Source organism: Aptenodytes patagonicus, chromosome 14, assembly GCF_965638725.1.
Source record: "Aptenodytes patagonicus chromosome 14, bAptPat1.pri.cur, whole genome shotgun sequence".
Lineage (NCBI taxonomy): Eukaryota > Metazoa > Chordata > Aves > Sphenisciformes > Spheniscidae > Aptenodytes > Aptenodytes patagonicus.
In genome coordinates this window covers 5,415,936-5,443,215 of record NC_134962.1, presented here as the reverse complement: position 1 = coordinate 5,443,215, position 27,280 = coordinate 5,415,936, and the positions used below count along the sequence as shown (strand labels likewise).

The following is a 27,280-nucleotide window of genomic DNA, read 5'->3' as shown; positions in this document are numbered from 1 at the left end:
AGTGGAGCACTGAAATAACCCAGGTTAAGAGCACCCTTTAAAAAAGAAATTAAATTACACACATTAAAGGGTTAAGGAGACTTTCAGTGGCTCTTGGGGGTAACATCTTTTTTAAGTAAACCTAGATAAAATATTTTAAATCTCCCTTTAAATGAACAATATGGTTTTTGCCATTGGATTTACAGTGTTAGTCAATAGCTTGAATCTATAACGTGTCATTCCTAGTAGCACCAGTCCTCATACCTGTAATAATCTATAGTGGCTATGTTGTAAGCATTAAATGTTATACACAAGAGCATGCTATGAATGCTATATTATTATTGATATTACGAGTTGATGAATTATACTTGATTCATTTATGGATCTCAAATGTGTGGAAATATTTTGTCCACCACCAACCCCTTGTTTCTGCTGGAAATCCAGCACTATTTTGCAATTACAAAGCAACCCTGAGCTAACAGGATGTGATTTAGGTAGTTTTTGGAGGGTTGAAAAGGAGTTGATTCATAGCAGACCTCATATGGGTAGCATCATGGTATCTACTTCAGCATGGTCTTGTCACAGTGACAACTACCCAGTACAACTTCAGACTTGTGTGACTGGAACGCTTCTCCTCACTCTCCTTGTGGTGTTAGAGGTGAACAAATCTCAACTGAGAGTGGGTAAAAGATTTCCGATTTTGCTTGAGTATTTTCCTGTTCTGTGGTTTTGACCTAAACACTTAACAGGCTCTTGTGGTAAAGAGAGAGAGTGGAGTACAAAGCTGTTTGGAGGAAGAAATCTACTAACCTGGGGAAATAGAAATGTTTTTCTTAATGAATGGACATCATCTGAAATCTGATTAAGCACATAAGGTATGAAAATCCCAAAGGCCCGTGTGGTGAACTGAATTAGATTGCTGTTTGATTTGTAGCAGTCACTTTCCCTTATTATTGCAGTTTGCTTTTTCTATTTCTAATCTCCGAAAGCAATGTCTGTGAGAGGAAACTTTGCAATGGTATGACATTTTCCATCCTTTTTTGCACTTCAGAATAAAGAGTCACTTTTCACTAAAGCAGCTGGTAAGGAACCTAATAGTGAAATGCTCTAACTGAATTAGATGAATGACTGATCTGATTTAGACAACTGTTCCCACTGTGACCTGGGAAAACGCTCTCATTGTTTTCAAGAATTGGAAAAAAAAAGGTTCTATTTTAACATAAAAATTTTGAAAATTATGGAATTTTTCATGGCACAGGAAATCCTGTTACTATCTATTTCTAATGTTTATGAAAGCACTTTCATTTGATGTATATTTTTTTAACTCATTTTTTACTGGAGAGTCCTGTGGCAGATCCTCAGTTGATATAATCAATAATAGATCAACTGATTTCATAAGAGCTGTAACAAGTTATAACACTGATTGTGAATCTGCCCTTGAAAAATTATTTTTGAAAGTGCTTAGCTCTCTGTGGTAGGAAAAAGTTTTGTGGTTAGAATACTGGACTAAGGAAAGGATCTGTTCTATATCCAGTTCTTCAAAACTTTGGAAAAATCATTAAAATCTGTGCCTCGGTCTGTCTTGAAAGTTTGACTAACCTTTTTTTTTTAATATTTAAATTGCAATCTCTTTGGAAAGACACTCTTATTTATCATTTTCTTGGCTGTTTTTACAGCTTGTATCTTGGAGTTGTTATATGGCTCCAAAAAACCCCCAAGCCTGTCTTGCAACTTTTACAACAATAATTTTTGAATTCTAAGAGGCAAGTTGCAAAAAAAACCCAACCTCCTTATTTGGCATGATCGTAGAGCCCATCACTGTAGATAATCCTGAGCCATATACAAACAGGGACTGGTTTGCTGTGAGTAGTGATCACACAATAATCATGTTATGACAGAGATCTAAAACAAGAATGAAGACGTCAGAGCTACCTAGCAGCAAATGTAAATTTAATCTTAAGATAAAAGCATATCAAATATACCCAAGTGGCTTGTTGCCAGAGATGCTAATTAAAAAAAATTGTATTATGCACATAGCCATTTGTTCCAAATGGCTCTTCAGGGACCAGGCTAAAGAGGCATTTCTCCTGTGTGGTTTGCTCTTGTTTACAGAGGTTGTTAATATTTGCATAACCATCTCAGTGAAAAAATATGTCAAGTGAATAAAATAGACTTAAATGTGACTCTGGAAATTTCAGTTTTCAATGCAAAAAACTTGCAAGACTTCAGGAGCTGAAATTTTAAGGAAAAGCTGTAAATTACAGACAAGTGTCAATAGTAGAAGATTTCAACTCCCCTCACATAGCCTGGATCACTGCCTTTGCAGGACAAGACATAGGGATAAATAATTTTGGATGCACTAAATGACTGTTTCATCAAATAGCTAATCTTAGAACCCACAAGAAAAGATACCACTCTGAATTTCATCTTGAGTGGTGCTCAGGACTCAGTTCAAAAGGGTTTAAGTGGGTAACAGCCAAAATACAGTTGTAGGGGGATAGGAGGCCCAGGGCATCCAGCATACAGGTACTTAATTTCTAGAAAAGGGACTACATAAAAATGAGGTGATTAGGTAAAATACGAAACCCTAAAATAGACAGTCCAAAACACAAGATGCCTTTAAGCTGGTAAAAAAATACTATGTTTGAAATCCAGGTGAAATAGATGCCCATAACTCAGGATAAAGCTGTCCTAAAATACCATGAATGGCAGTGGGAAAGTTAAGAGGATACTATAGGGAAAAGGTTGGCATTCAAAAATTAAAGTTTGCCCAAATGAGAACAGGATCACCTTAGAAACTCTGCATCTTTCTCATTTTCCCCTCGCTAGCACTGCATGCCTCTAAAGCCATCAGATTTCTCTTTGTCTAAAATGGCGCTGAATAGCTCCTGTCACAGGGAAGGCATCCTCCTGCCAAAGCAACTGCCAGGAATGTCCCCTCTATTAAACAGACATTCATCATTATCTTAAGAATCCAACAGACATTGCAAATGATAGTCATACCTTTCACAGTAAATTAAATTACTTGTATTCCCCCTTTTACTCAAAGAGGGTAAATGAAGCCCAGAAGGAGGAAACAGGTGGCTCAAGGCCACCAGACAAGTCAGTGGCAGGACTGCGCTAATAAAAAATCAACAGTACTCCCAGGTTGGGGATATCTTGGTCCATGCATACAGACAGGCTTTATGAAAAGTGAGGCAAGAAAAGTAGATAGCGTCTAATTTATGGATAATTGTCTGGGAAAAAACCCACACTGAAGCGCAAATACCGTAAAACTTAGGGTAGAATCCTGAGCTGGCAACACTGGGTGTGTTAGAAGAATAATTAATCTTTCCTGATTAGGATTTACTGAAAAACAAGTGAGCTGCCCCTTAGCAACATTTTTTCCTGATATATCCACCAAAGCTAGTTCTGCTCTGAACCACTCTCAGTCATAGCAACGCCGTAATTATTTTTGCCAAGCATTTAGCAACTGTGTTGCCACATATCATTACAAATAAATAATACATCTCTGAAGTGACAAGTAAGGGAAGTGTGAATGGGGAGTTGTTAGAATAATTTCACCTGGTCGGCAGGCGACCCAGCCTGGGTGAGGGGGCAGCAAGCTGTCATTGGGGACTATCATAAACAGAGCAGCTTCCAGCCCAGAATGTGCTGGAAAGATGATTAACTTTGTCAGAGAGCTTTTGCTTATCAAAAGCCAAAGGAACAACACAAACCTGATAGTATAACAGCATCCATCAAAGAAAAACCTGTTAATTCCCTAATAAAATCATGAACCGTAAACGTTAGTAGACGGAAAGCGCAAGGGGAGGCTCTGCACATCAGCTGGGAACAACCTGACGTTACCCAGCAGAACGAGTGGGCAGGGCAGTACAGTCTACACAGGTCCCTGCTGCACGGTTAGGATTTCAGCTGCCTGCACTACCGATTTGGCTTCCCACAAGAACTCTCTGGCTTGCAACACCGCCCATTGGATAGCTGTGCCTCGAGGGGAGGCACGTTGCTTGTGAAGACTGCACCATAGCCATTCCCCACCCTAACTAGCCAGTCACCGCTAAGCCGGGCAGGTCAGGGGAGCTATACTGCCGGCATTTCCTAGGATGAGAAGTCGCTGAAAGGTCAGGGGCAGTTTTACCACATCCTTTCTGCCTCTTACGCAATGCGAAACCACTAAGCTCTGAGAAAGGGGATCCATGTACCTTGAGCCACAGCAGCTCCTGGAAGCACCTCTCTGCTTTCGCCCTGGGCTCTCACTCGCGTCCTCCTACTCGGCGTCACTCAGCTCCTAATGGGACCAGAGCAGAGGAATTCTTTCTCTCCGTTCTGCAATGTAGGTGCACGTGATGCTTTATTACACCTATCAAGGGTGTCTGTAACATACTCGCTCTTACATATCCAGCTCCAGATCTACAGAGAAGCTGTGCAAGCAGATGCCTCAGTCCAGTTTATAGATACAGCTGTGAATCTACCCCATGGGCAAGTTATGACAATTATGCATGCAAGCTGGATAATGAAAAAACAAAAATATCTAATTAAACATGATTTTGCTGTTATGCACCAAGTAGAATCGTATGAGTTTATAAATAGTGTACATAGATCTCCCTTGCTGGATGACACAGGATTACTGCTGTGAAATTTTTGCAAACCTTTGAAACCTTTGCAAAATTAGGCATCAGCAGGCAAGTATAGAAAGAGATGACAAAGAGAGGAGGAGCCTGAGTAGAGACAGTTGTGATAGAAATACGAGACTGGCCTTATGAACAGCTGCATTTTAACCTGCAAATACAGAAGAACTGCAAATGTGATTTCCCATTATTTAAATACATTGTATCATAATCCCTTCTTCAGCCACACTACCTTCAAAGATGTTTCAGGCTTAATAGATTATCTGACATTTAAAAATACAAGCGTGAAGAGAGTTGCTAATGTATTTAGACTGCGGAGATTCATTTTGGTCATCTCTGCCTCTAGCTTCCTCTTAAAACATTTAATAGCAGCTTCATTCCTCTTGGCTTCTATGAAGTGGGGATTTTAATTTATTTATGCTGATGAGGAACTTTTCAATATCCTCTTCCCCTCTTGTCGCCATTACGGAGAAGAGGGCAATGATTTTTAAAGGAAACTGTTTTTTATCTAGAACATGCAAAATTAAAAAGATACTGGAAAATGCAGTGTAATTCAGGCTCACAGAACTCTAGAGACCTAGTTAAAGAATACCTGTTAATGGAATTAATTTTTCATGCTCCACATACACAGAAGAATGTATTTCAGGGAATATATAAGTCTACAATATAAAATCAGAGTCAATTTCAAAAGTAATGTCATGAAATGGTAGAAACTTGACCTGATGATTTGTTTAAATATCCTGTGACTTGTTAATTGTACAACAAATGCTCAGCTTCACCTGTTGCACAGTGGTTGAAGAGGAAAATGCCACGTGTGACTAATCTGACAGTTACTTGTAATATTTAATGCAGCCAGCCCTCTCTCAACCTTCTGCTTCTGGTTAATCTATTTATTTATAACTTTGCTGCCAAGTATTACTTTAAAACTAAAACAAAGGACAGGATTCAAATATGAAGCATGGGTCACTGCCATCCCATTTTGTGGACCCATTCCATCTTGTGCACCAAAGCCCTTCAGATTTACTTCCCCAGTTCTTCCCTGTTCTTTAATTTTTTCTACAGAAAGTTCACCTCCCTCCCCAGAAAATCTTGAGATTTTCTTAGAAGTCATGTAACTTAAATTAAACCATTTTTTTTTGAGCCTTTATGACTCACTTTACCAAGCTCTTCTGAATAACCATGTGGGCCAGAAAATTAATTAATTTCTATTGTCTATTTTCAAAATCTATTAATATCAATGTTCTTCAAGAAGAAATAAGCTCTGTCACTCACAGTAACTGAACTACCAGACCCTAATGTTATTTTTGCAGCACTAAATTCTCTTCTAAAAGTAGATCTCAGTCTATTGCAAGATCATCCAGGCATGATCACCAAGCACCATACTACCTGGGCAGCACTTTGGAAGATGAACAAATATATTCAAGTATCAGAAACTTTAAGAATGTAAATTTCCGATTTTCGCTTTTGGAGAACAAGCCTTGAAAATTCGATCCACATGCACCCTAATGGTTCAAAAACCAGACAGCCAAGGAGATCCCAGAATTTTCTCCCTTTCCATTTTCCCTCTCCCACTGAAAAAAAAAAAGCAGGGGGATGCAATTTTCAAGACAATGTAATCAGACACCTAGCAACAGTAATACAGGCAAAGGACTCTTTCTCTCCCTATGTCAGCAAGCCAAAAGTCGTCTCCCTCGTTTTTAGTGCCAGAGAAATAGGACTGGGCCTATTTGTGTGGCACAGGCACAGTGCCCTTTGTAGGCTGTAACTGGCGTGTTACACCTGCACTGCCACTGGAAGTCAGCTATAAACAGCTGCACAAAGTAGAGAAAAACAGCAGGATCCTCTCAGCTCTCCCATTACCCCAGATAACGACAACTTCTCCCCGTTTTTCTTATTCCTCTCAGGAAGATGGAAGATAGGTGATAATGCCCTTTCAATACAGCATTTAACAATCATCTGGAAGGCGATAAATGCTATACTCCAGAGATTAGCACAGTGAAACCCAATTATAATGAAGAAAATGAGACAGCAACTGCAACAATCTGCAAATCCAGAGATCCTTGGAGCTGTGTGAATAACTGATATTTTACTATGCTGGCTGTTCTGAAAACGTACTTTAAAAATTTCCATTTGAAGGAAATGTTCAACATTTCATACTTTGATAAATTGAAGGAAGTTGAAACAAATAGTTTTATAACAAAAAAATTAATCAGAGTTTTTTTGGTGGTGGAGGGTAAGGATACTCTTCAACTCAAAGGTGTCACTGAAAAATTTTATCCAGAATATTTTCTCCAGCTTTAGCTTTTGCTGCGTCCAATGAACTGATGGCACAGGTAAAAAGCCTTTGGATCTGCAGAGCTGTCAACTAGTGTAATTTTATAGTGAGTGTCACATTTGTAATTTGGGATTACATATTTGGCCTTCCTTAGTACAGATGTTTACTGTGGGTGTGCACTTCTGTGATTATTCAGAAGGCAATTTATGCCAAAAGACACACCGTGTTATTTTCTTCCAAGCATACGGTAGCATGGCAACTTACCAGATGCCATTCTGAATGCCAGTTACTGTTATTTGCACATGTGTCAAGACGCAAACATGTATCTGTCATTCCATAACTACTAAAACACAGTTTGATGCTTTTCCCACTGGGCTACTTTTTTTCGGAGTAGTTCATTATTCAATATTCAGAATTCATAATAGAAGGCAACAAATCCCTGAAAAACATTTAGATTTTAGGGACCATCTGTAAATGAGGGGCTAATATAGAAATTACCCGCAGTGCAACTGTATTCTGGTCTACATAGCTCTCACTTGTCTCTCAATTGGGAATGGAGCTGGATTCATAAGCAAACCAAGAAACAACGCTTCCCCCTGCCCTGAAAGACAGAGCCCTGTTTGAGAGGGGAGAAAATCCCAGGAAATTTGCATTCCTTATCAGTACACAAGTGAACATTGCTGAAGCTTCAAAATAGTGTTTGGGAGATTCTTGTGAAGTTCTTTGAATGAAATATTGAACAGGCATCTAAAAATGAACTCTGGTTATTCAAAGTAAAGAGTGTAGAAAGAAAATTAGCATTATTGTAGAGGAGAAAGGAACTGTTTACTTTTTATGTTTCTGCTCATTAAAAGTGTGATTAAATGGAAGAAGGCAAGATGAGATAGACCACGTGTCATGTATTTCCACTGAAGACAGCCAGGCAGCATCATATTTGACCTCAAAATAAATTCCCCGGTAGCTGTGCATGCTTGTAGGGCTTGATTTTATTAAATGTCATGCTGGAAACTATTACTTTGCTGTGTTTGTATGAAGTAACTACTGGTGCCATCCCATGTGTGCCTCAACCCTCATTAGCCTCTGCTCTCATTTCCTACAAAGATTAATCTATTTTGAGAAAAATCATGGCAAGAAATTATGCTTGTATAGCAAGGTCTCATTCTGCAAATTGTGAGAGCTGTGAAGTTGTCCTTCTGTTTGCACTGAATCTAAGGCCGCAATGTCAAAGATGATTGAATGAGTCTGCAAAAAGGCATATATTGGCAATCCTTGGTTTTGCTTGTGTAACTGAGTGGTTACATGTACGTAGTCAGAACTGGCCAAGAATATAGCCATTATATGATTCATACATACAGCTGTTGCAACTATATATCAAATTAGGTCTAAATGTGCACATACTTCATGTACAGCTGCACACTACAATCATTGAAAATATTTTTCTGTGACCGTCAGTGCAGTCATTCTACACACCATTCAGGCCTGTTTAAAAGAACAGGTACATTATCCATTTGTGCACCTTCAGCTTGCACTCACTCCAGATGGTACTGGCCTCACAGCTTCTGAATTCTTTCATGTTTATAGCAAGATAAGATATATCACGCCACTGGGCAACTCTGTGGAACTTCCTCGGCCTGTGACTGCAGTCAGAATTTGCTGGGCTGCAGGATTTAGCTAAAGAATATTAACATAACAATTGGAAAACTTGATACTAATACACGATACTAAGCTATTTCATGTGTTTTTTTATCATTTTTAATGACCACAGAGTATCCAGCTTAGTTTGTAGAACAAGATGCCAAGGACCACTTTACTGAAGAGTTTGTATGTCTCAAGTGGCTTTACAGTTGCCATGGTAAAATTTATTTGCTGAGTGCCAAAGTGCATCGTGGAGGAAGAGAGTTGTTTTCCTTCTTAAATGGTCAAAACATAAGTTAAACCTGCCTTTAGGCAGGCTCAGTGTACCCTGCAGCCACCTTGGAACATTTTCAACAAATAAGAAAAGTTTGCAATTTGAAACAGGAACATTTGTTGTTTTTTTTCAGCTGGCTTTGCCAGTTTTGGCTTGGGAGATGCTTAACTGTCAAAGCTTTTCACTTTTAATGTTGACTAGGTACTAAGTAGCACCGCCCTTCTCCCCTTGCCCTTCTGCCAACTCGGGGGCGGGGGGGGGGGGGGGGGGGGGAAGAGGAAACACAAAATCAGAGGAAACAAATCAAGGAAAAAAATACCAGGAGAAGTGAGGAGAGCTAAAGAACCCTTTAATGGGAACTGCAGTTCAGCTCTCGTCACAATCCTTTCACGGTGCATTTAGGCACTCAAGTGTTATAAATATGAACATTCAAGACAGCACTGAAATAGATGCCAAAATTTAACTTCTAACTTGTGCCTTATCTTGTTTTATTTAAAAGTCATCATACATGCTACTAGGATGAATTAGGTGCATTGTTGAGAATGGGTTAGAAACAGCATGGTTGAGCTAGTCAGACTTTGCACTGGGTTCTGCTAGGGCACATCTGCTAAGTAGCTTAGTTGGATTTAGAAGACCTCAGATGCTGACTATGCCACCCTAAAATCAAGCTCCCAAACCCTCTCTCACTCTGACCTACATGAGAAGTAGCTATTATATAGTCAAATCCATATTACCAGCAGACTTCTTGATTTTTTTTGTAGATTTTTATATGTAAATAAGTAATATAATGTATAATATTGCCTGCATATGTACATACTGTATGGATACACTGTGTAGATAGACACACTATAGAATATCTACCAAATTTGGGGAGGGTGGAGCATGCATGCAGTTGTAGTGCATAAGCAAAAAGCCCGAAGCCAAAACCAAAGAAAAGCAAACAAGAGGAAAGGGGTGGTCTATTTTGCTCTGAAAATGAAGCTGTTCTGCATCACCCTGCTGCCTTGCTAGATATGCAGCTGCGCAGCATAGGCTCATGCCCTGCGAAAATACTCTCCTTGCTGTTCGCGTAGCACGTAAGCTGCTGTTGAAAGTTGAGGTCACCGAGTGGAAGTGATCTGTACAGAGGCTAGAGCCACCATGCGATGTCTCATTTTGCTTCTTGCCACCCAGAACTCTGTGCTGGGGCGGCAGGCAGAGACGTTCCATTAGTTTCGCATCGCTTTCTGGCACCAACAGGCTCTGCCATCATATGAGAGGCTGATGTTAACACCAGATCTGTGCACGATTGTTTTTAACAGCAGTACAGGTTTCATCCAGATCGGGCACGGGCAAATGATCATATTTCTGTCAAATCAGCCAGAGTTGTGATACAGGGTTTATGCCAGCTCTGTGCTTTTATGCCAGATTGATGCCAACTGTGGGAAGACAGACAATGCTTGATATGGCATGAAGTGCAAGTGGCGCAGACAAATGATACCTGATCCAGCAAAAAGCTTGCAGGAACAAAGTTGACTGCTCAGCATTTTTTGAACACATTTGAGAGGGCAGAATGAATTTCTGCTGGATCTGCACTTTGTATCTTGGGACCATGATAGTTTTGATCTCATACTAAATGCCCTAAAACTAGATTTATTGGATACCAGCCCAAGACTTCATAAACCAAGGCCTACTTGTTTGTGTCTGTATCTTCTAAGGGTTTATCTACTGTGTGGAAGAGAAGCTGTGTTAGGGAATCTGAGCTGCTGTATCTAATTCAATGCCATGCATAGATCATGGAAATACATAACTCCTTCCATCCAGCACCCTGCTAACTGACAGTGCTTCTTAGCTCTCCATTTTAGAACTCATAGCTATACAAATGTTGCAGTGATATTTAAGCACCCTGGCTTGTTTTGGTTACTCAGACATCTCTAGCACAGTGCTTCACTGTACATTTTACAAATACCTCATTTCCATTTCCTTATTAAACAAAAAAAAGAACAAAATCATAAGATGTGTTTTATTTTCAGCTTTAAGCATTCTGTTCTGGTTTTGGTGGTTTTATTGTGAATCACATGTTTTGGGTAACATACCCATGTGTTTTTGCAAATATGATCTCCAAGTGATCCCACCAGGAAATGCTCAAGACACGTAACTCTCATAACTCCGGAGTAAATTGCTAGAATGGAACCTGGGCCATGTGGTCAGCATGTGAACAAAATCACCGAGCACCAGCACATGTCAAAGAAGTAAAGCCTAATGGATCAGGTGCCTGGAAGCAGGATATGAGCTATTCGGTATAAAATGTCCTCTTTAAACTCCTGGAGAGGTATTCTGTTTGCTGATTTATTGTGACAGGAATTCTTAGTCCTGTGCCCACACAAAATGTCATCACAGCTAGTATCAATTTCATACCTCTGTAGGAAGATCACGGGGACAGACTAACACCTGCTCAGCTAATCACGGGCCATTTAGGTCAGGGTCAGGCTTCGCTGATCAGCAGCGTGGGGAAGTTACGCTGCTTCATTAGCCGTGCCTATTTCTGTGCGTGAAGAAAAATCTGTGTTTTTCAGTGCTGTCAATCCGATATCCTCAAATTTGCTTCCCTCAGCACTAAGGGACAAGCTGGGTGGGCTTCTAGCAAGCACGCAGTCACTGCATGCAACTGTGGAGAAAGGATGTCTTGTTGATCATTCTGCCTTATTTCCAAATATACGTATTTATTTTAAAGCCACTATCTCAACTCGTCATCCAAAGGCTATACTGATAGCCAGATGCCAGAATCATAATTTTTTGTTCTTTCAAGCTTCTCCCCAGTAGCTTTAAATAGAAGAATAAATTTTCCACAGAGAAAGAATCTTCTATTAATAGCATTAGATCATTTCAGCACTTGAAAGGAAAAAATTACTCAAGTTTTTTATGGTTTTTTTTTAATACTTTTTAAAATATTGTAAGTTCTTTTATTGTGCAGGCAAGAGTGTCCACCTTCAGAGTTTTAATTACTGGAGAAAAAACCTCTCTCTTTCTCCGAGTTCAGAAAACAAAAATAGTGAATGAGACTATGTGAAATGGCTTAAAAGAAACATCTTCCGTCAATCTGGTCCTATGTGTCAGTTCTTTCTCATGCTTTGATAATCCCATCTCAGTTGTTGAAACAGACTTACACAGATTGCATAGGAGGCTTGAAGATGATTGAAAGGACTTCTGCCTCTCCAGTGCAGTGAATTGCCAATAAGAGGTGATATTCTTAAGGGCAGTCTCAACAGATTTCCTCACTATATTTTCTCATAGCGGAGAAAATTTGGCCAGTTACACTTCCGCGATTTCACATTCTAAGATCTCTCCTCATTCATTTAAGAAAATGAGAGAAAAACAAGCCGTAGGCTTCTCTGCATTTTCCAAATAAACTTTGTTATCCTCTTATGTAAAACACTAAGAGGCTATTCCAAGTGGCAAAGAGCTTTATACACAGCTTCACTTAAAAGCAAAAACATAAAACATGTTTTGTTCTGCAGTCACCGACATTTCAGTCATTTATTGTAATGAATGGGCAATGTCAAAGGAACATATGGTATTTTTAGCTCTGCTTCATTACCCAATGTGGTAAACCAATCCTGAATACTTGTAACGTCTAAAAGCTTTCTCTGAGAAGAAAGGCTTTTCTTGCATAGTCTTGATTAAAGTCAGACTGTTACTGTCCAGAGGATCAGTAAACTGTACTGAGCAGGAAGAGAAGGCTGCCTGCAGGATAAGTAGTCAGACCTGTACAAATGGTGAAATGATAGCAAAAAACAGAGTTGGGTGTAAAAGCAGAACGTGTATCGAGAAGAGGAAGGGTAGCCCAGTGAGAAAGGGAATAGTCTCTGATGGGGAGATGTAATTTCAGCGTGACAAACTCCTTGTCTGACCTTATGTTCAGGAATTTAGGACTGAAGCTCTGTGTTAGAGTCAGATAAGCTCAAGCTAACATGACTGAAACAGGGCAGTATAAGGCATAATAATACATGCCTATAAATGCAATAGAGCTGACAGGCACATTTGATACCAATATCCTCTGTTAATGTGTTTCACAACATTTTTTTACTGTTACGTTTGCTGTATGAATCCATTTGACCTGCCAATGAATTTGGCTTATGCTTGAGTAAGTTGACCTTTCTTTCTTTTTCCTCTCTTACTGCACAAGATCCTTGACCTGGTTTGATATGCTCTGCTCAGTCTAGACATGAGCCAAAGTATGAGGGATCTGGCTTATTCTAAACAAAGTTATGGGATTTCAGAATGAAGAATGGTTTTCTGCCATGACCTTCCCCTGTTGTTTCTAAATATAGTATTATAGGTAGATTCAAACAGAAATTTAGTTTGGATATACCTTACACTGTATAGGAAGGAGCAGGCAACGATGAACATGTTAGTTTGGAATAGCCTGGCAAGCACAGAACATCTTTCCAGTTCTCATAAAAGCCTGTGGATTTTAGAGTTTCTTGGAACATCACAGGATCAAATCCAAATTATGCCTAGACCAGTGAAATTGAACACCATCATTACACAAAACAATCTACAAAGTCAACAGCAGTCTGAAATCTCTGCAAATGCCAAAGAACAACAGCATAAATTTCAAGACAGTGTGATATGGAGATCTTTAAATATCTTAAGTTTTCATTACACTCATAAGTAATCAGTTTTTGCAGCTAAGATACTTCTATTAGCTCCCATGTAGGTTTCTGGCACAAAGAAGCTTTCAGGAGATTTTTGTGGCTTTTTAATGGTATACCCCAAAACACACATAAGCCTCGTCATGAGGAAGTGGTTATTATAATATTGTGGGGGGGTCTTGTTTCCAGCTCTCCATGACTCATGCAAGCAGCTGAGAACACAGTTAAAATATGAAAGCTGAAAAGAAACTGAGAAGAGGGAGTAGTTATTCCACTTCTCTTTCTCTAGGAAGAAGTAAAAAATACATAAATTTAGGTCAGACAGGGTAAAAATATTCCATGCTGTTTTTCCTTCCATGCTATTTGGGCTTTGTGAGACTTATAAAAATAGGCCCAGGATATGGTTGAAATGAACAAGACTATTATTTACTTGTTTAATAAAAACCTCATGCATTGAAACAGAAATTCAGTTCATATTCTATGGTGGTTTTAAAATGAAAGTTTTGTCACAGATCTGGTTATCCATTTTGCGTAAAAAATAATAAAATAAAAATAAAAAAACCCAGAAGGAAACAAGAGGAAAAACTCTAAATATTCTTGCTGATGAAAGACAAATGTTAGAAAAACATTCATTAGATAATTCCTTCTCAAAAACATGACCCAAATGAAAATGAAGAGCTGGAGACCAAAGAACTATCTGGGATTGTTAGTCTTAAAAAAAAATGTGAATTTAAAACCTCTTGCCAGTAAAGTAACAAAACTTGTCTCTACAAAGACAGAGCCTCCTGACATGCTTTTAATTTTGAAAACAGTAGTTATTTTTTGTTCTTTTGCATAAGCACTGACCAGCAGAATAGAAGTGTAATCACGTGCTCCCTAGACACTTCTCAATACTGCAGAATCTCATCAATTTTTATTTACACCATTACATTATAAATTAAGTCTGTACATGTAGAACCGGGGCAATCTTACCTGTTCAGACAAAATGTGCAGAACAGGATTTTGATAAGCGACTTCTGTATGCACGGGAAACACGGTACAGAGAGGGTTTATTATATCAAGGCAGATTTAAGCTGCTCCACATCCATCATGCTGGCCCCAACCACTAAGTTGCCTTGACAAAGCCATGGGAAAATTTATTAATAGGAAAATCTTGTGCAACTCAGAGTTGCTACAGCCTCTCCTGTTTCATCTGCAGGCTGATCTAGGGTGAGCAGGACAATGTCTGATGCATCAGCCACATGGTGGCACTTACAGAAACCTTCCAGGCACTTAAAGGCATATGTGGGGAACATTTACCAATGCTGCTATAGACTTTTAAGTGCAAATGCTGCTAGTAGACGTTTAAAATTTAAAAAAAGCCATTTCTCAGCAGTTATCATTCACATTTTTAGCTCACGGCATTCTTTATACCTGCTTTGAATATGTTTGTATGCTGCCTCCTTCCGCGTCTGTTTATTTCAGTTTAAGGTAGTTCTTTCCAAGATGGTGTAAGCACTGTAGTCATTAAACATCACGCTTGTACATACTATTGCCTAATATTCCTAGAGATAGTAACCATCTGCATATATACTGTTGAGGTTTATTATGTGACCTTAGCAGTTGTTGTAAGCAGTACAACCTAACTAGCCCACAAAGTTTCTCCTTGAAAAGAACATGAATATTTGAAATGGTATTTAAGACATTTCCCTCCCCTCTTTCAAATGTAACCATTTCAAGAAATTATTATGATGCATTTTCTGACTTGTTTTTAGCAACAATTGTCTAGTTTTGTGGAAAGAATGTTTTATGAAGTGAAAAATTAATACAAAACTCAGTCCTTGCACTGAACTGCATAAAGATTCACTCCGATTAATGAAATCAGTAGGACTCTGGTTAAATGCAAAGCCCTTTCTCCACTAAATTCAGTGCACTATAAACCTTAGCAAAGAACGAGCTAAAAGAATCTCGTCCATCTGTGCATTAGAGTAAATTTTCTTTTTCTGTCACAACCATAGCATCATTCTAGCAAGTTTGAAATTGTCATTATATCTATTTTGTTAATTTATGCATAGCAATTTCATTGATGCTAAAATGTCTTGCTGAAGAGCTCTAGGAAGATACATGCCACTCTGGACATAGGGATATGTAACAGAAAGTGTAGTATATGGACATTTCAGATAAGCTGTAATATGGGCTAAAACACAATACAAGGGAATTTTTTACTTTACCAAAAATTTAAGAGCCAAAGTCTTGATGACAGTTAGTGACTTTCAGTACCAACAACTGATAAGAATTTGCACGTGTGTTTAGGGGCTTTTGAATCTCGTAATTTAGTAAGAGAAATAATGATCTTTATCCTTCCTCTGGAAAGAAAATACAGGAATTCTTAGCTCATTTTTGGAAGGATGGTTGTTTAGTTTGGTTGGCATTTTGTTTTAAAGAAGAACCTTGTTTCCTTTGCACCTTGTAAGGAAGGAGTCAAGTTAGAGTCACAAGATCACACTACTTAACAAATGCACGCCGGAAGATGTTGAGTCCTCAGCACCAGCTGCTCACAGACCCTCTTCTAATGGGCTGCATTATTTGCTAATGTAGACACAGCCAATATATTACATTAGCAAAAGGAATAGCAGTTACTTTCATAGTTGTTCTCCCTGCTTGGCTGCTGGGTGACAGAGAGAGTTAATAGACAGAGATTGCTGTTTTCCTGCCAAATTCTCATTTTGTTGTTGCCATGTGCGACATTGTCTCTCTATTCTTCTATTTCTTACACAGAGTAAGGATTACAACTCAGTAGTTTATTTTTCCTAGCTCCTAGAATACAAGAAGAAAACAACCTGGAATGGAGTCATTCCAAGAGCTGCAGAGGAGAGAGCTTTATTTATTTTGAGTTATTTCCATGCTCGTTCCTTGCCCTGAAGATCCTGCCATTCCCATTAGGAATAGATTGTGGTCTTGTTTCAGACAAACAGTGATAATCACTACAGTAAATCTGATAAGCAATTATTTCTCTTGGCCCTCTACCAGTAAAGAATTTCATTTTAGAAGGCATATTGCTCTATTAGCACTTTAAAGATTGTTACCCAGAGCCCATCTATTTGGAAGCAGAATCTCAGTTTTTAAGAGTATGGACCTCCCAGGAACTCATTAATTTTTAAAGATACCCAGATCTCTATAGTTAAGCATGTTGCAGTTTTGTTAGATCAGTGCTTTAAAGCCCTTATCTGAGCCTTAAGATAGTGCCATGGTAAGGAGCAAATAATGTTAACTTTAACACAAATTTAACAGGTGAGAGGTGCCATTGCCCACAGAGACTTAGTACTGTCTGACCTTCTGCTCTGTGTGTATGCACATATGTGTGTGTCTTTTCAAGTATGCTGAGGACAACAGAGGGTTTGTGGTACCTTGCTGTCTTTTGAAGACTGCTGAGCATTTAGTATAATTGCCTCTTCAGAAAATACCAGCAGACAGTGGGACAAATGGATCTTCAAAAACAATGCCCCCCTCAAAGTATTTCCTACCTGTGTCTCTTATTTACAGAATGGTATGTGCAGCAGACCAAGCCATACCTAGAAAGTATTTAACCATTCATTCAGGTGATATGACCTCCTAAGAAGGGTTTCATCAGAATTTACATACCAACCAAATGTAGAAATCACTGGCAGCTTTAGAACAGTTTTACAAGGAGCCAAATTGGATGCATAACCTTTAGACAAAAGTTGAACTCAGTCACTGTGCCTGTTTTCTATCTACCTTTCTATCTACCTGGCTGTTCTTGTTTATGTCATATTTTTGTTGTCTAAGTATTTCTTCTTCCAAATCTCTGTCCTATTCTGTACAGCAGGCCTGGAGTATGCACCAGAGACTGTCGACTAATGCGTGTTTGTTGCCAATGGCTGTAAGGAAGGTGAAAGTGCAAAGCAGCAGGAGTGATAAAGGGGAAAAAAAAAGGCAGATGCTCTTGCATTTCACAAAGCAGAAAGAATGTTTTCTATCTGCAGTAGTGGCATTGAACAGTGACAGAACGCTAACAGAGAGCTGTGGTGCGTTCGAGGGAAGAAGGAAATTATGCATTAAATTACAAGGGCATAAAAGTGCATAGGACATGAGGATTTGCTTATTTCTCTAATATACAAGTTTGGGATGGATATAAAGCGAAAGCTGATTGTATGTCTGACAGACACAGACTCCCATAAACAGAAGAAACTCTAAACAGGTCAATTCTGGGGCATGAATCCTAGTAAAAAGCAATGCACAGTTCCCTGTTAGCAAGCATGGTGCTCTTACACCGATGACTTCCCTGGGTGTTACGTGTCCCTCTAAATGTAACTGCTATCAGGGATAAGCTGCAGTGAAATGGATTTGAAGGTGCCTCTTGGAGACAGCACAGGGTGTGTTTCAGCCTGCAGACTCCCTGAGGAAGCTATAAAAAACATCCTTTCAACAGGTTTGCAGCAAGGCTACAGCTAATTAAACAACTGCAGGTGATGAAACAGTGGTCCTGCAGTGCAGACAACAACTTTACTACTACGAGTGCATGGAAAGCCTAATTCGAGCCATTCCTGTACTTCTAGGCTTGGCCTCCCTTTGTTCCGCAGAGCAGCATCTCTCCAAGAGGCTGGGGAAACTGCCCAGTCCTGGGAATTTGTAACACCTGTGTGGTACAAAACCCTTTGCAGAGGCAGGATGGACAAGGTTCGGTGCACAGTCTGTCTCTTGGCCCTCTGCAGAGGCACTGCTCATTTGACTTTATTTGGATAGATTTTTGTGAATCTCAGGAGATGCTGCTCTGCCTGGTGCCTGAGCAAGCTCTCACTGGGTGAGAGGCATGCAAATGTCAAGATTCCCCCCTCGAAAGAAGACACTGTACAGGCTTGGGTAACTGAATTGGGATTATACCACAATCCTTCATTAGTCTCATTTTCTTACTGTTATTTAGTTCTTCCTTATCCAGGTAAAGCTTGCTGTGGGTTCCTTTACACAAACACTGAAAAACTTGTTTTGTTAATGAATTGCTAATGTCACACTGTGCGTTGTAAATCATGGGAAGTGCTACTGGGACTTGACACAATGATCCAAAAGCATGAAAGGTTCCTGATTAATTTCTTTGCACCTTGGCTCATATGGCGGTAATGCTGTTAGGTGATATGTCAGCTTCCCGAAGGAACATTTTCTGGAAGAAATCACAAATCTCAAGCATATAAAGCGTATTTTTATCTAAGAGATTTAGCTGGAGTTGCCACTTCCCTGCTCTCTTTCCTTTGATAAGTATAATCTGTTTCCCTGTTCATTTCGGCTAAAGCTTGTTTTAAAATCCAAATACTTCGAAGGGAGGCTCAGCATGACAGAATGGAAATAAACTTCCTTGGCAAGCACAGCCCCCTTCTACCACCCACAAATTATGTTTTGGGTTTTTTTATTCCTCCTTCAATTAAAGAAAAATGTTAAATCATAACTTAACATACTAAAGAGCAGTGGAAATTATAGAACAAGGATACATGGCAAACATTTCAGTATGAAGTGAAAATGGAAGCTCAGACTCTGGAGACCACACAAAGGGTAGAAAGGAAAGCACAGTAACTTGCATTTTCATGCAGGGAAGTATAAAAACATAATCAGGATTCATACCACCCAGCTAAAAGAAAGGTGATGCAGCCCAAGAACAGCCTGTACTCAGTGGAAGCTGAACCCGGAGCCGTTTTGAGTATGGTGCTCATAAGGGACTCTACTCCCCTTTGTCATTCTGCCATTTATCTTGGTATTTTCACCCTGCCTTCATGTATCTCCATGAGTCTGAAGTCTGCACAAATTTACTGTGCCAGATTTTTCCCCCCAAGGTAACTCGATGAATGACGTAGTTATCACATGGATGAACCTGGCCCACTGTCCATCTGCTTCCTTATGGGATTAAGGTATTGGGTGAGATGAAATCCAAGGCGGGAAATCATGAACATAAAGGATTACAATTTTGAGAACAGAGAGATGAGAATTCAAGCCATTTCTACCTACAATGTTGACCATACAAAACCTAAAAATTTGGATGGGTAAATGCCTGAATTTGCACCTCAATCCTGTCATTTTCCCTACTTTGTTTCAATATTTTTCTGGTGTAACAAATACAATGTGTCAGAGCAACAATCTATGTCACGTCAGCAGCAGTGCATCCAAAATTAGCTTATGATTACATTCAATAATGTACTACAGGTACCTTGCCTTAGGAACTAGGTTTTCTGTTTTACATAGCATTCTGTGTGAATTTTTCCAAACTAACCCAAAATAATATTGAAACATTCACAGCTTCAAATACAAACAGAGTCCTTCAAAAAATAAATAAATTTCAGGTTCATGAAAAGCTTTTTTCTCATTTCTAATTTTAATTTCTAACAGTCATTCAAAATTAGAAAAATCAAAATACTGTATGTTCAAAAACTGAAATGGAGACTTCAAACTGGAACATTCCCCTGCAAGTTTCTTTCAAAGAGAGTCAAGAAAGAGAGCAAGTCTGCAGAAATGCAGGTGACGGAAAACATTTTTAGAAGAAGGAAGAGCTCCATCACAGGAAGCATCTAACTAGTGCAATAAAAAAGCTCTTCAGTTTGAATTCTGCTTCTCTGGAACATAACAGAAGTGTTCAAAGGCTCCTAGACACAATTTACCCCTATCCTGCAGATTGACTTGTGATCAGTTCTTCCTCTTTTAGGATGCTAAACTAAGGAAAAAGGCATTTGTTCCTGCTGCTAATCCTCTTTCCCAAAGCTCAGGATAGTCCTTACTCTAAAACCAAGACAACCTTTCTGCCTTCTTTCCCCTGCAGGTTTCCCTCACTAGATAAAAAGGACCCTCTGTATAGAGGGAAGTGCTGTTTCTTGGCGAACCTCACAAATGGCTGGCTTGCGTGATTCAGGACTGACCGGTAGTAGAAATGAACCCTTTAAAACCTCAGCTCTCCCTGTGACATCCTCCTTAACATCCTTTTTAGAGGTAGACACTAATTTTAGGCAGCACTGAAAGTTAGTAATGGTAAAGGCACCTCTATCCCAGAAGCCAAAAAGGTCATTTTGATTCCACTCACTGTCTCTACCCTCTGGAGTGGACCAAAGGGAACCTTTTTTTTCCTTTTTTAACTCTGTATCTGAGTTGCAAAGACAGATGCAATGACAACAAAGGGGAGAACATGCAGAGCTGCATTACAAACCAATTCATCAGAAAACAGAGCACGCCTGCCTTACAAATTTGCCTGCAGCTCCTGTCTGCTGTGTTATTTTTAAACTGCCTGCAGGTTGCAGATTTTTCAGTGGTCCTTCTCCTAACAGCGTACACAGAGGATTTAGCAAGGCACAACTTCCATTACCATGAATTTAAGCTACCAAAATTCCCAGCACATTAAAATTCTTGCTGCAATTTGCATATTCACAAGAGGGCATCCCAAGTCTCTTACAGCCTCTCTCCGTGGCAAGGTCAGTATAACTCAGCTCTGCATTCCTGATGTTCCCAGCTGCCATACATCAGCCTGCAGTTGCTATAATCAGCAACCCAGGCATCAAGCTACAGACTCTTTGGCTCATCATGAAAAACCCAAGAAGACAGACCCAACTGACTGAACCCAATGCTCAATTTCACAACACTGTTATCACCCAGACATGATCGTCTCAGCACCAAAACCATCTGCTGTACAAATGAAGGCTATATGCAGGCATAGGGCACTCTTCCATCACACATCCAGGACTCAAACTTCACAGTACTCCCAGCAAACCTGCCCCACTTCTGTGGGAGGCTGGATGGGATTGAGTCAGGACTTGACATCTGTAAATGGGAGAGCTTCTATGTGCAGATGTCCTGGTTTCGGCAGGGATAGAGTTAATTTCCTTCCTAGTAGCTGGCACAGCGCTGTGTTTTGGATTTAGGATGAGAACAATGTTGATAACACACCGATGTTTTAGGTGTTGCTGAGCAGTGCTTACACTAGTCAAGGGCTTTTCAGCTTCCCATGCTTTACCGACTGAGAAGGCTGGGGGTGCACAAGGAGCTGGGAGGGGGCACAGCCAGGACAGCTGACCCCAACTGGCCAAAGGGACATTCCATACCATGGGACGTCATGCTCAGTACATAAACTGGGGGAAAGCTGGCCGCGGGGGCCGCTGCTCGGGGACTGGCTGGACATCGGTCGGCGGGTGGTGAGCGATTGCACTGTGCGTCACTTGCTTTGTGTATTATTATTATATTATTATTGTTATTATTATTTTATTTCAATTATTAAACTGTTTTTATCTCAACCCACGAGTTTTTCTCACTTCTACTCTTCCAATTCTCTTCCCCCATCCCACTGGGGGGTGGGGGGGGAGGAGTGAGCGAGTGGCTGTGTGGTACTCAGTTGCCGACTGAGGTTAAACCACAACAGCAGAAAAACTGCGCGATCCATGCACAGTTCCTATAGAGAAGGGACTAACAGGAAGAGTATTCTATTTATGTCACCACAATATTTTAAAGAAGAAAGTAATGGAGCATTTTTCAGAAACACTGATCACCACAACTGCTGCTGATGTAAACAGAAGCTGCAGATGCTGACTTTCTGAGTCGTCAGACCCTGCAGCCAAATGTAATGAATATTATGGTCTGTTTCCTTCTTTGTTGCCTGGTTTATTCTGCAGCCCAGAGCAGTACTGCAGAGCAATACCCGTCAGGTCAGAACCTTTCCCCTCATCTGATTTGGGATGTCTCAGACATCAAGCCATTCACACCCCTGACCACTGTTAGGAGCTCTAGAAATTACCCCAGCGAGCACTGTAGGAAGCACTTGCCCCATCATCAGCAGGGGCACAGCCACGTTCATTTCCACCCCTTTGACACACACAGAGCAGATTACAACTGTGTGATATATGAGGGGTTTGTTTTGGATCTGGAGCTCCAGCACAGAAGCCTTTGCCCTCAATAGGGTACAGCAGGGACTTGAAAGTATTTTCTATATAAACAGCCAACAAGCTTCAGTCAGAGCAAAATGCTCTGGCCCCGCAGGGCTGATGACTATCTCCTTGTGGGACAGCGTGGGACCAATTGGTCTGGCTCAGCAGTGATGGCCAAGCAGAACCTGGCCTCCCTGTGTTGGGTGGGGTTAGGGTGCTGTGCTGTGGGTTAAGCTTGTGCTCGCTTGACCCTGTATAACGACTGTCCCTCATCCTTCTCCATTACACAGCTAGTTAAGCCGTGGCTCATTTCTCCCTGCTGATATGGAGAGACTTGATTTGGCTCTTGGCTGTTTATATTTTGCAGACATCCTCTATGTAATTGCATGGCCTGGCCCCAGGCTATCAGGCTCTGGGAGAAATAACCACATTATTCCACAGAACAGTTAGCATAATTAAAATATTGACTGCAGATTAAAAAATGTGCTGAATATTTCACAGAGTGGTTGGAGGGTTGGCAAGTCTTGGCAGCTTGTTGGCTGCAGGAACTGGCTGATATTTAGGTGCGCCTTCTCCTTCAGTATTCATTGCTGTACGTAGGAACTGCTTTTTGTGCTGTCAACTTCTTATCTCCCAAGCAGCCCACAACCAAGAAAAAATGAACTGACTGGAAATGAGGAGCTCCAAGGGCTTTCTCGTGATTCTTATTGCCAGCGAGACCATTTCCTTGTTATTTATGACTTCAGGACATCTGTCTTACTGTGTCTCTATCTATTTTTATTTGTGTCCATCTCTCCAAATACACAGTGTAGGAACTGCATATGGTGAGAATGTACCAGGTGATAAAACCATTTGCTTAAGAACTGCCTGTACCATATGAGAAGCATTAATAAAGTTAAAAAGCCCACAAAAACCTCCACTGCAACATTTGTTTTAGCTACTATTCCTTCTTTGACATTTGATTTCTGTCTGTATTTCATCTGTAACCAAAGTCTAAGGCATAAAATCCTTACATTTCCACAACCAAGAGGGCAGAAGGGGATGGAAGAAACCCAGTTGACAGGACTGGTAGAAACTACAGAAGCACTGATCACTACAGGGCACTTAGGGAATTCTTAGTGCCTTTGCAATATCTCCCCATTCTCTTTCTTAGGGGAATATCTGGGATAATAAACTTTGCTAGAGACACACAGGTTTGGGTTTGAATGACTTCCTGGTTCTGCCTACATCCCCTGCTATCTGGCAAAAAAGGTAAAATGATCTCATGCTACCCGTGTTATACAAAACATGTGGATGATGCCTAAACCACTTTGCAGACACCTACATCCTGAACGAAATGCAGTAGGATCAGTAACTTGCCAAGGTACTGCTTGAAATCAGCTTCTTATTCAATCTTCACTTACATGCTTGAGAAATTCCTGGGGTGGTAGGAAGTGTTTGAGCACCAGTGCAGTCTCCACTGGTCTCCAGGGATGGCTAAGCTGAGGCTGTCCTGCTCCACTGTAGCTTCCAGGGACAAGGATCTGATTTACAGCCTGATCTACAGCTCTTTTGAGATGAGCTAATTTTGTGAACGTTTCCATTCCCACTCAAGGGATGTCACAAGAAATGGCCAAACGCTATTTTCTGAGGCTTCTATTACAGCTTTAAAGTAATCATAATAGCAAATTAATAGCAGATCTGCTCTGCCATTTTCCATTCTCACTGCCATCTCTGTAATCAAGAGCAGCTCTACTTCTTCAAAGCTTATTTCTGTGATACTTCTCATTTTTGAATACACAATTAGGAAAGGAGCATGATATCTTGGCACCTCAGCTGTGGTCTGTAGGCTACTGCCGTCTTTCTGTGCTAGGCTCATTGCTAGTTTCTGCTCTCAACTTAATATTGACCTCCAAACTGTAAATCATAAGTACCACCTTGGGTAGACACCATTCTTTCAAAGGCAAAAATATATTTTTATGTACATTTTAAATCTCTTCTAAATTAAACCCCAAGATAAACTCTGTGGAATGAGACAAAAGATGCTCTAAATTCAGTACATAGAAAGAGAAATTCACTGCACATGCACAATGTGGGGGGGCGGGAATTGTTACATCCTTTTCTCTGCTCTGATAGTTCATGTGGCCAAGTTTTTAGTTTGTCTTCACTGAATGATTCATCTCTATTACCAGTATTTTCACAATTAAATGGAAGAGGAGGAATGTGTTCATTCCCCTGCTGTGTTTAATAATCTTCCAAAAATTGTTTCCTGTTTACTTGGAAATCCCCACCTCCATGCTGTGATTTAAGCATTTTCACCCTGTTAACTTAAAAACAAAGCCTAGAAGATGCTGTATAGTTTTTATCTTGCAGTCATAAAGCAATTTATGATAAATGTTGTTGTTCCAGAGAGAAATCACTTGGAAATATGCATACGTTCATAGCTCCACATTGCTCATTTAAATCATAACTGATTGTTGAAAAAAAATACAAATTATCATTCAGTTTTTATTCATGTAACATGTCTGATGACTGATGGCAGCTTCCCTTTTAACAACCACTGTACTGGTGCTCAAATACAAAGCTCAGTAAAGCCATCAATAACCCCATTTATGGAACTGCGCTGCTTTCTTCCATGGTACTGGCTAGCACACAACTGTGAATAGTCAGTATGTATTGTTTCGTGCAAGATTTGTCTATAAGCAAAACTTACAGTATATTTTCAAGACAAAATATTAAAAATACCTAAATTGTTTTTCCAGCTGAAGCATTACCTCTGAAATCCTGTGGCTTGGCTGGACAAAAGGGAAAGAATTTTCCCTTTAGCTTCGTCAAGGAATAAATTTGCACAATAGTTCTAGGATTTTACTTATGTAGCACATAACAAACAAACTATTCTTATATAGAAGATTTGCATTAGCTCACACAAGTCAGCGTGGTCTGTGTTAGGTTATGTGAAAAGAGTTCATTTAAAAGGCAGCAATATCCTGTGGCCTGAGAACAGAACTGGAAGCTGGGAATTCAGAAGGGACCTGAGCTCTCACACTTCCTCTCAGATTTTCATAAAGGTCTAAATTTTTCTAAACGAACATTACATTTATGTGATTAACTGGAGGCCGCATGGGCCTGATTTACAGATGTGTTAAATTTCCACGGCTCCTATTAAAGCCATTGGGAGCTCGCAGCTCTCCGCGTTTCAGAAGGCTGTAATGCCGTTACACGCAGCCCTCGGGAGGGAGAGTAACACCAACCACTACCTGGGTGAGTACCAGGCGTGGACAAAGATAGGAAAGCGATGGAATAAAGCACAGGGTGTACAAATTCAGCACATCCCCCTCTCCATGGGCCTAATAGCCCTGATTAATCCATGAGGGACGGCAGCAGTGGAGATACTGAAATATTTGGCATCCAGACAGGTACTGTGCAAGGCCAGAGTCAAGACAGCAGCTGGTAGGAAGCACCGGGCTGGCACAGTGAGGTTGAACGCCTCTCTGGCTGGCGTCCCGCAGCCTGGCCGCCGGCTCCAGCAATGCAGAGACTTTCTTTCAAAGTCTTGCACTGGTTATCTCGGTGGCTAGACTGAATGCTTGTTAGCTGGTGAGCCTCGATTTGCCTCCCCTTTTTAAGTCTGTGCTGAAGCTTTTTGTCTAACAGCTGGCTTTCCCCTCTTCCCCTCTCAGATGAGATGGAGCAGTCCCCTGCAATGCGTTCTGACTACTTGGTCTCAGGGATTCGAACTCCGCCAGTGAGGAGGAACAGCAAACTGGCAACACTGGGCAGGATCTTCAAACCATGGAAGTGGCGGAAAAAGAAAAACGAGAAGCTAAAGCAGACATCTGCAGGTAGGATGAGAAGAAGAGAGTGATGCTGCACAGAGCAAAGCTTAGCCTGGGCGAAATTTGCTTACACAGGAAATGTTAATGGTGACCTGATCTAAACCTAATTCAGAGATTTCAGCATGTTACAGATTAATAATGTTTAAGGCTAGAAAGAGCCCATATAGGCTGACTTCCTATATGATACAATATAGTACACTTAGAAGAAAGGGTCAAAATATGAGAATGAAGTGCAAGCCTCGACACAGACTGCTTTTCATGGACTGTTCCTTCTCCAAAATAGGCTACATTTATGGCCCCAAGTATCATCACCCCTTTTATTTGGGGTGAAAATTATATAGGTCACAGTAACATTATGAAAAGTGACAGGAGGGAGTTACAGCACATAAAATGCTTTCCCTCAAGCAGCTGTCTGCGGTGAAGGAGCCCAGCACACAGCACTGCGTGCTCTCGCTAGTCTCCAGGGATGTCCTAGGAGATCAGTAAGGAGACAAACTCACTTGCCTGTTCCTAAGATAGGATGGTGCAATTCCCTCCACTTGCCCTGCTATCCTGTGGACCGTCACAGTAAAGGACACCGCTTCCTGAGGCAGCTCCCACCTGCCGTACTAAACAGTGTGAAGGCTCTAATATCCCAGTTCCTCTGCACTCAGTGTGATCAGACAGTAGGTCAGATCATAAATCTCAGCTCTCCATGTGGGTGATTTTACAGCTGTTTTAATAAAGGAAAAGGCACAAACAGGCTGACCAGTCCACGCTCCCCAAAACAAAATCCTTGCAGTTCTTCCACATTGCATCTTTCTCACTCCATTATATGAATACTCTCTTGTTAACTGGTGCTGTGTTATGCTACTACTTTGTGCAGTGCTGGAAAAGAAGATGACAGCACGACAAGGTCGGGATGAACTCATTAAGAAAGGTCTTCTGGAGATGATGGAACAAGGTAAGTAAAAATTCTTCACCTTTTTTTATCTAAGTCTTTTTCAGGACAATAGGAAACACAATTGCAAAAGAAGAAAGCTAACAATCAAATGAATAAAAAGGAAAACCCTTAATCCAAACAGAGAGGAAAATTCAATATTTGAATTAAGCATGGCTTTCTTCAAATTCCTCCCTGCTGCAATCAATCCATGCAGTTTAATTTTTGATGTTTTACCA

The 27,280-nt window shown here is 40.4% G+C and overlaps 1 protein-coding gene across 2 annotated transcripts in view; it reads left to right on the top strand.

Annotated features, from left to right (window-relative positions):
• The window catches only part of PHACTR3 (phosphatase and actin regulator 3), a 115,887-nt gene that overhangs the window by 34,092 nt on the left and 54,515 nt on the right, over positions 1-27,280 (top strand). For both annotated transcript variants that reach the window (XM_076352205.1, XM_076352207.1), the window contains exons 2-3: positions 25,967-26,128; positions 26,988-27,065. In XM_076352205.1, coding sequence (XP_076208320.1) covers positions 25,967-26,128; positions 26,988-27,065 — 240 coding nt within the window. The remainder of the gene's footprint in view (positions 1-25,966; positions 26,129-26,987; positions 27,066-27,280) is intronic.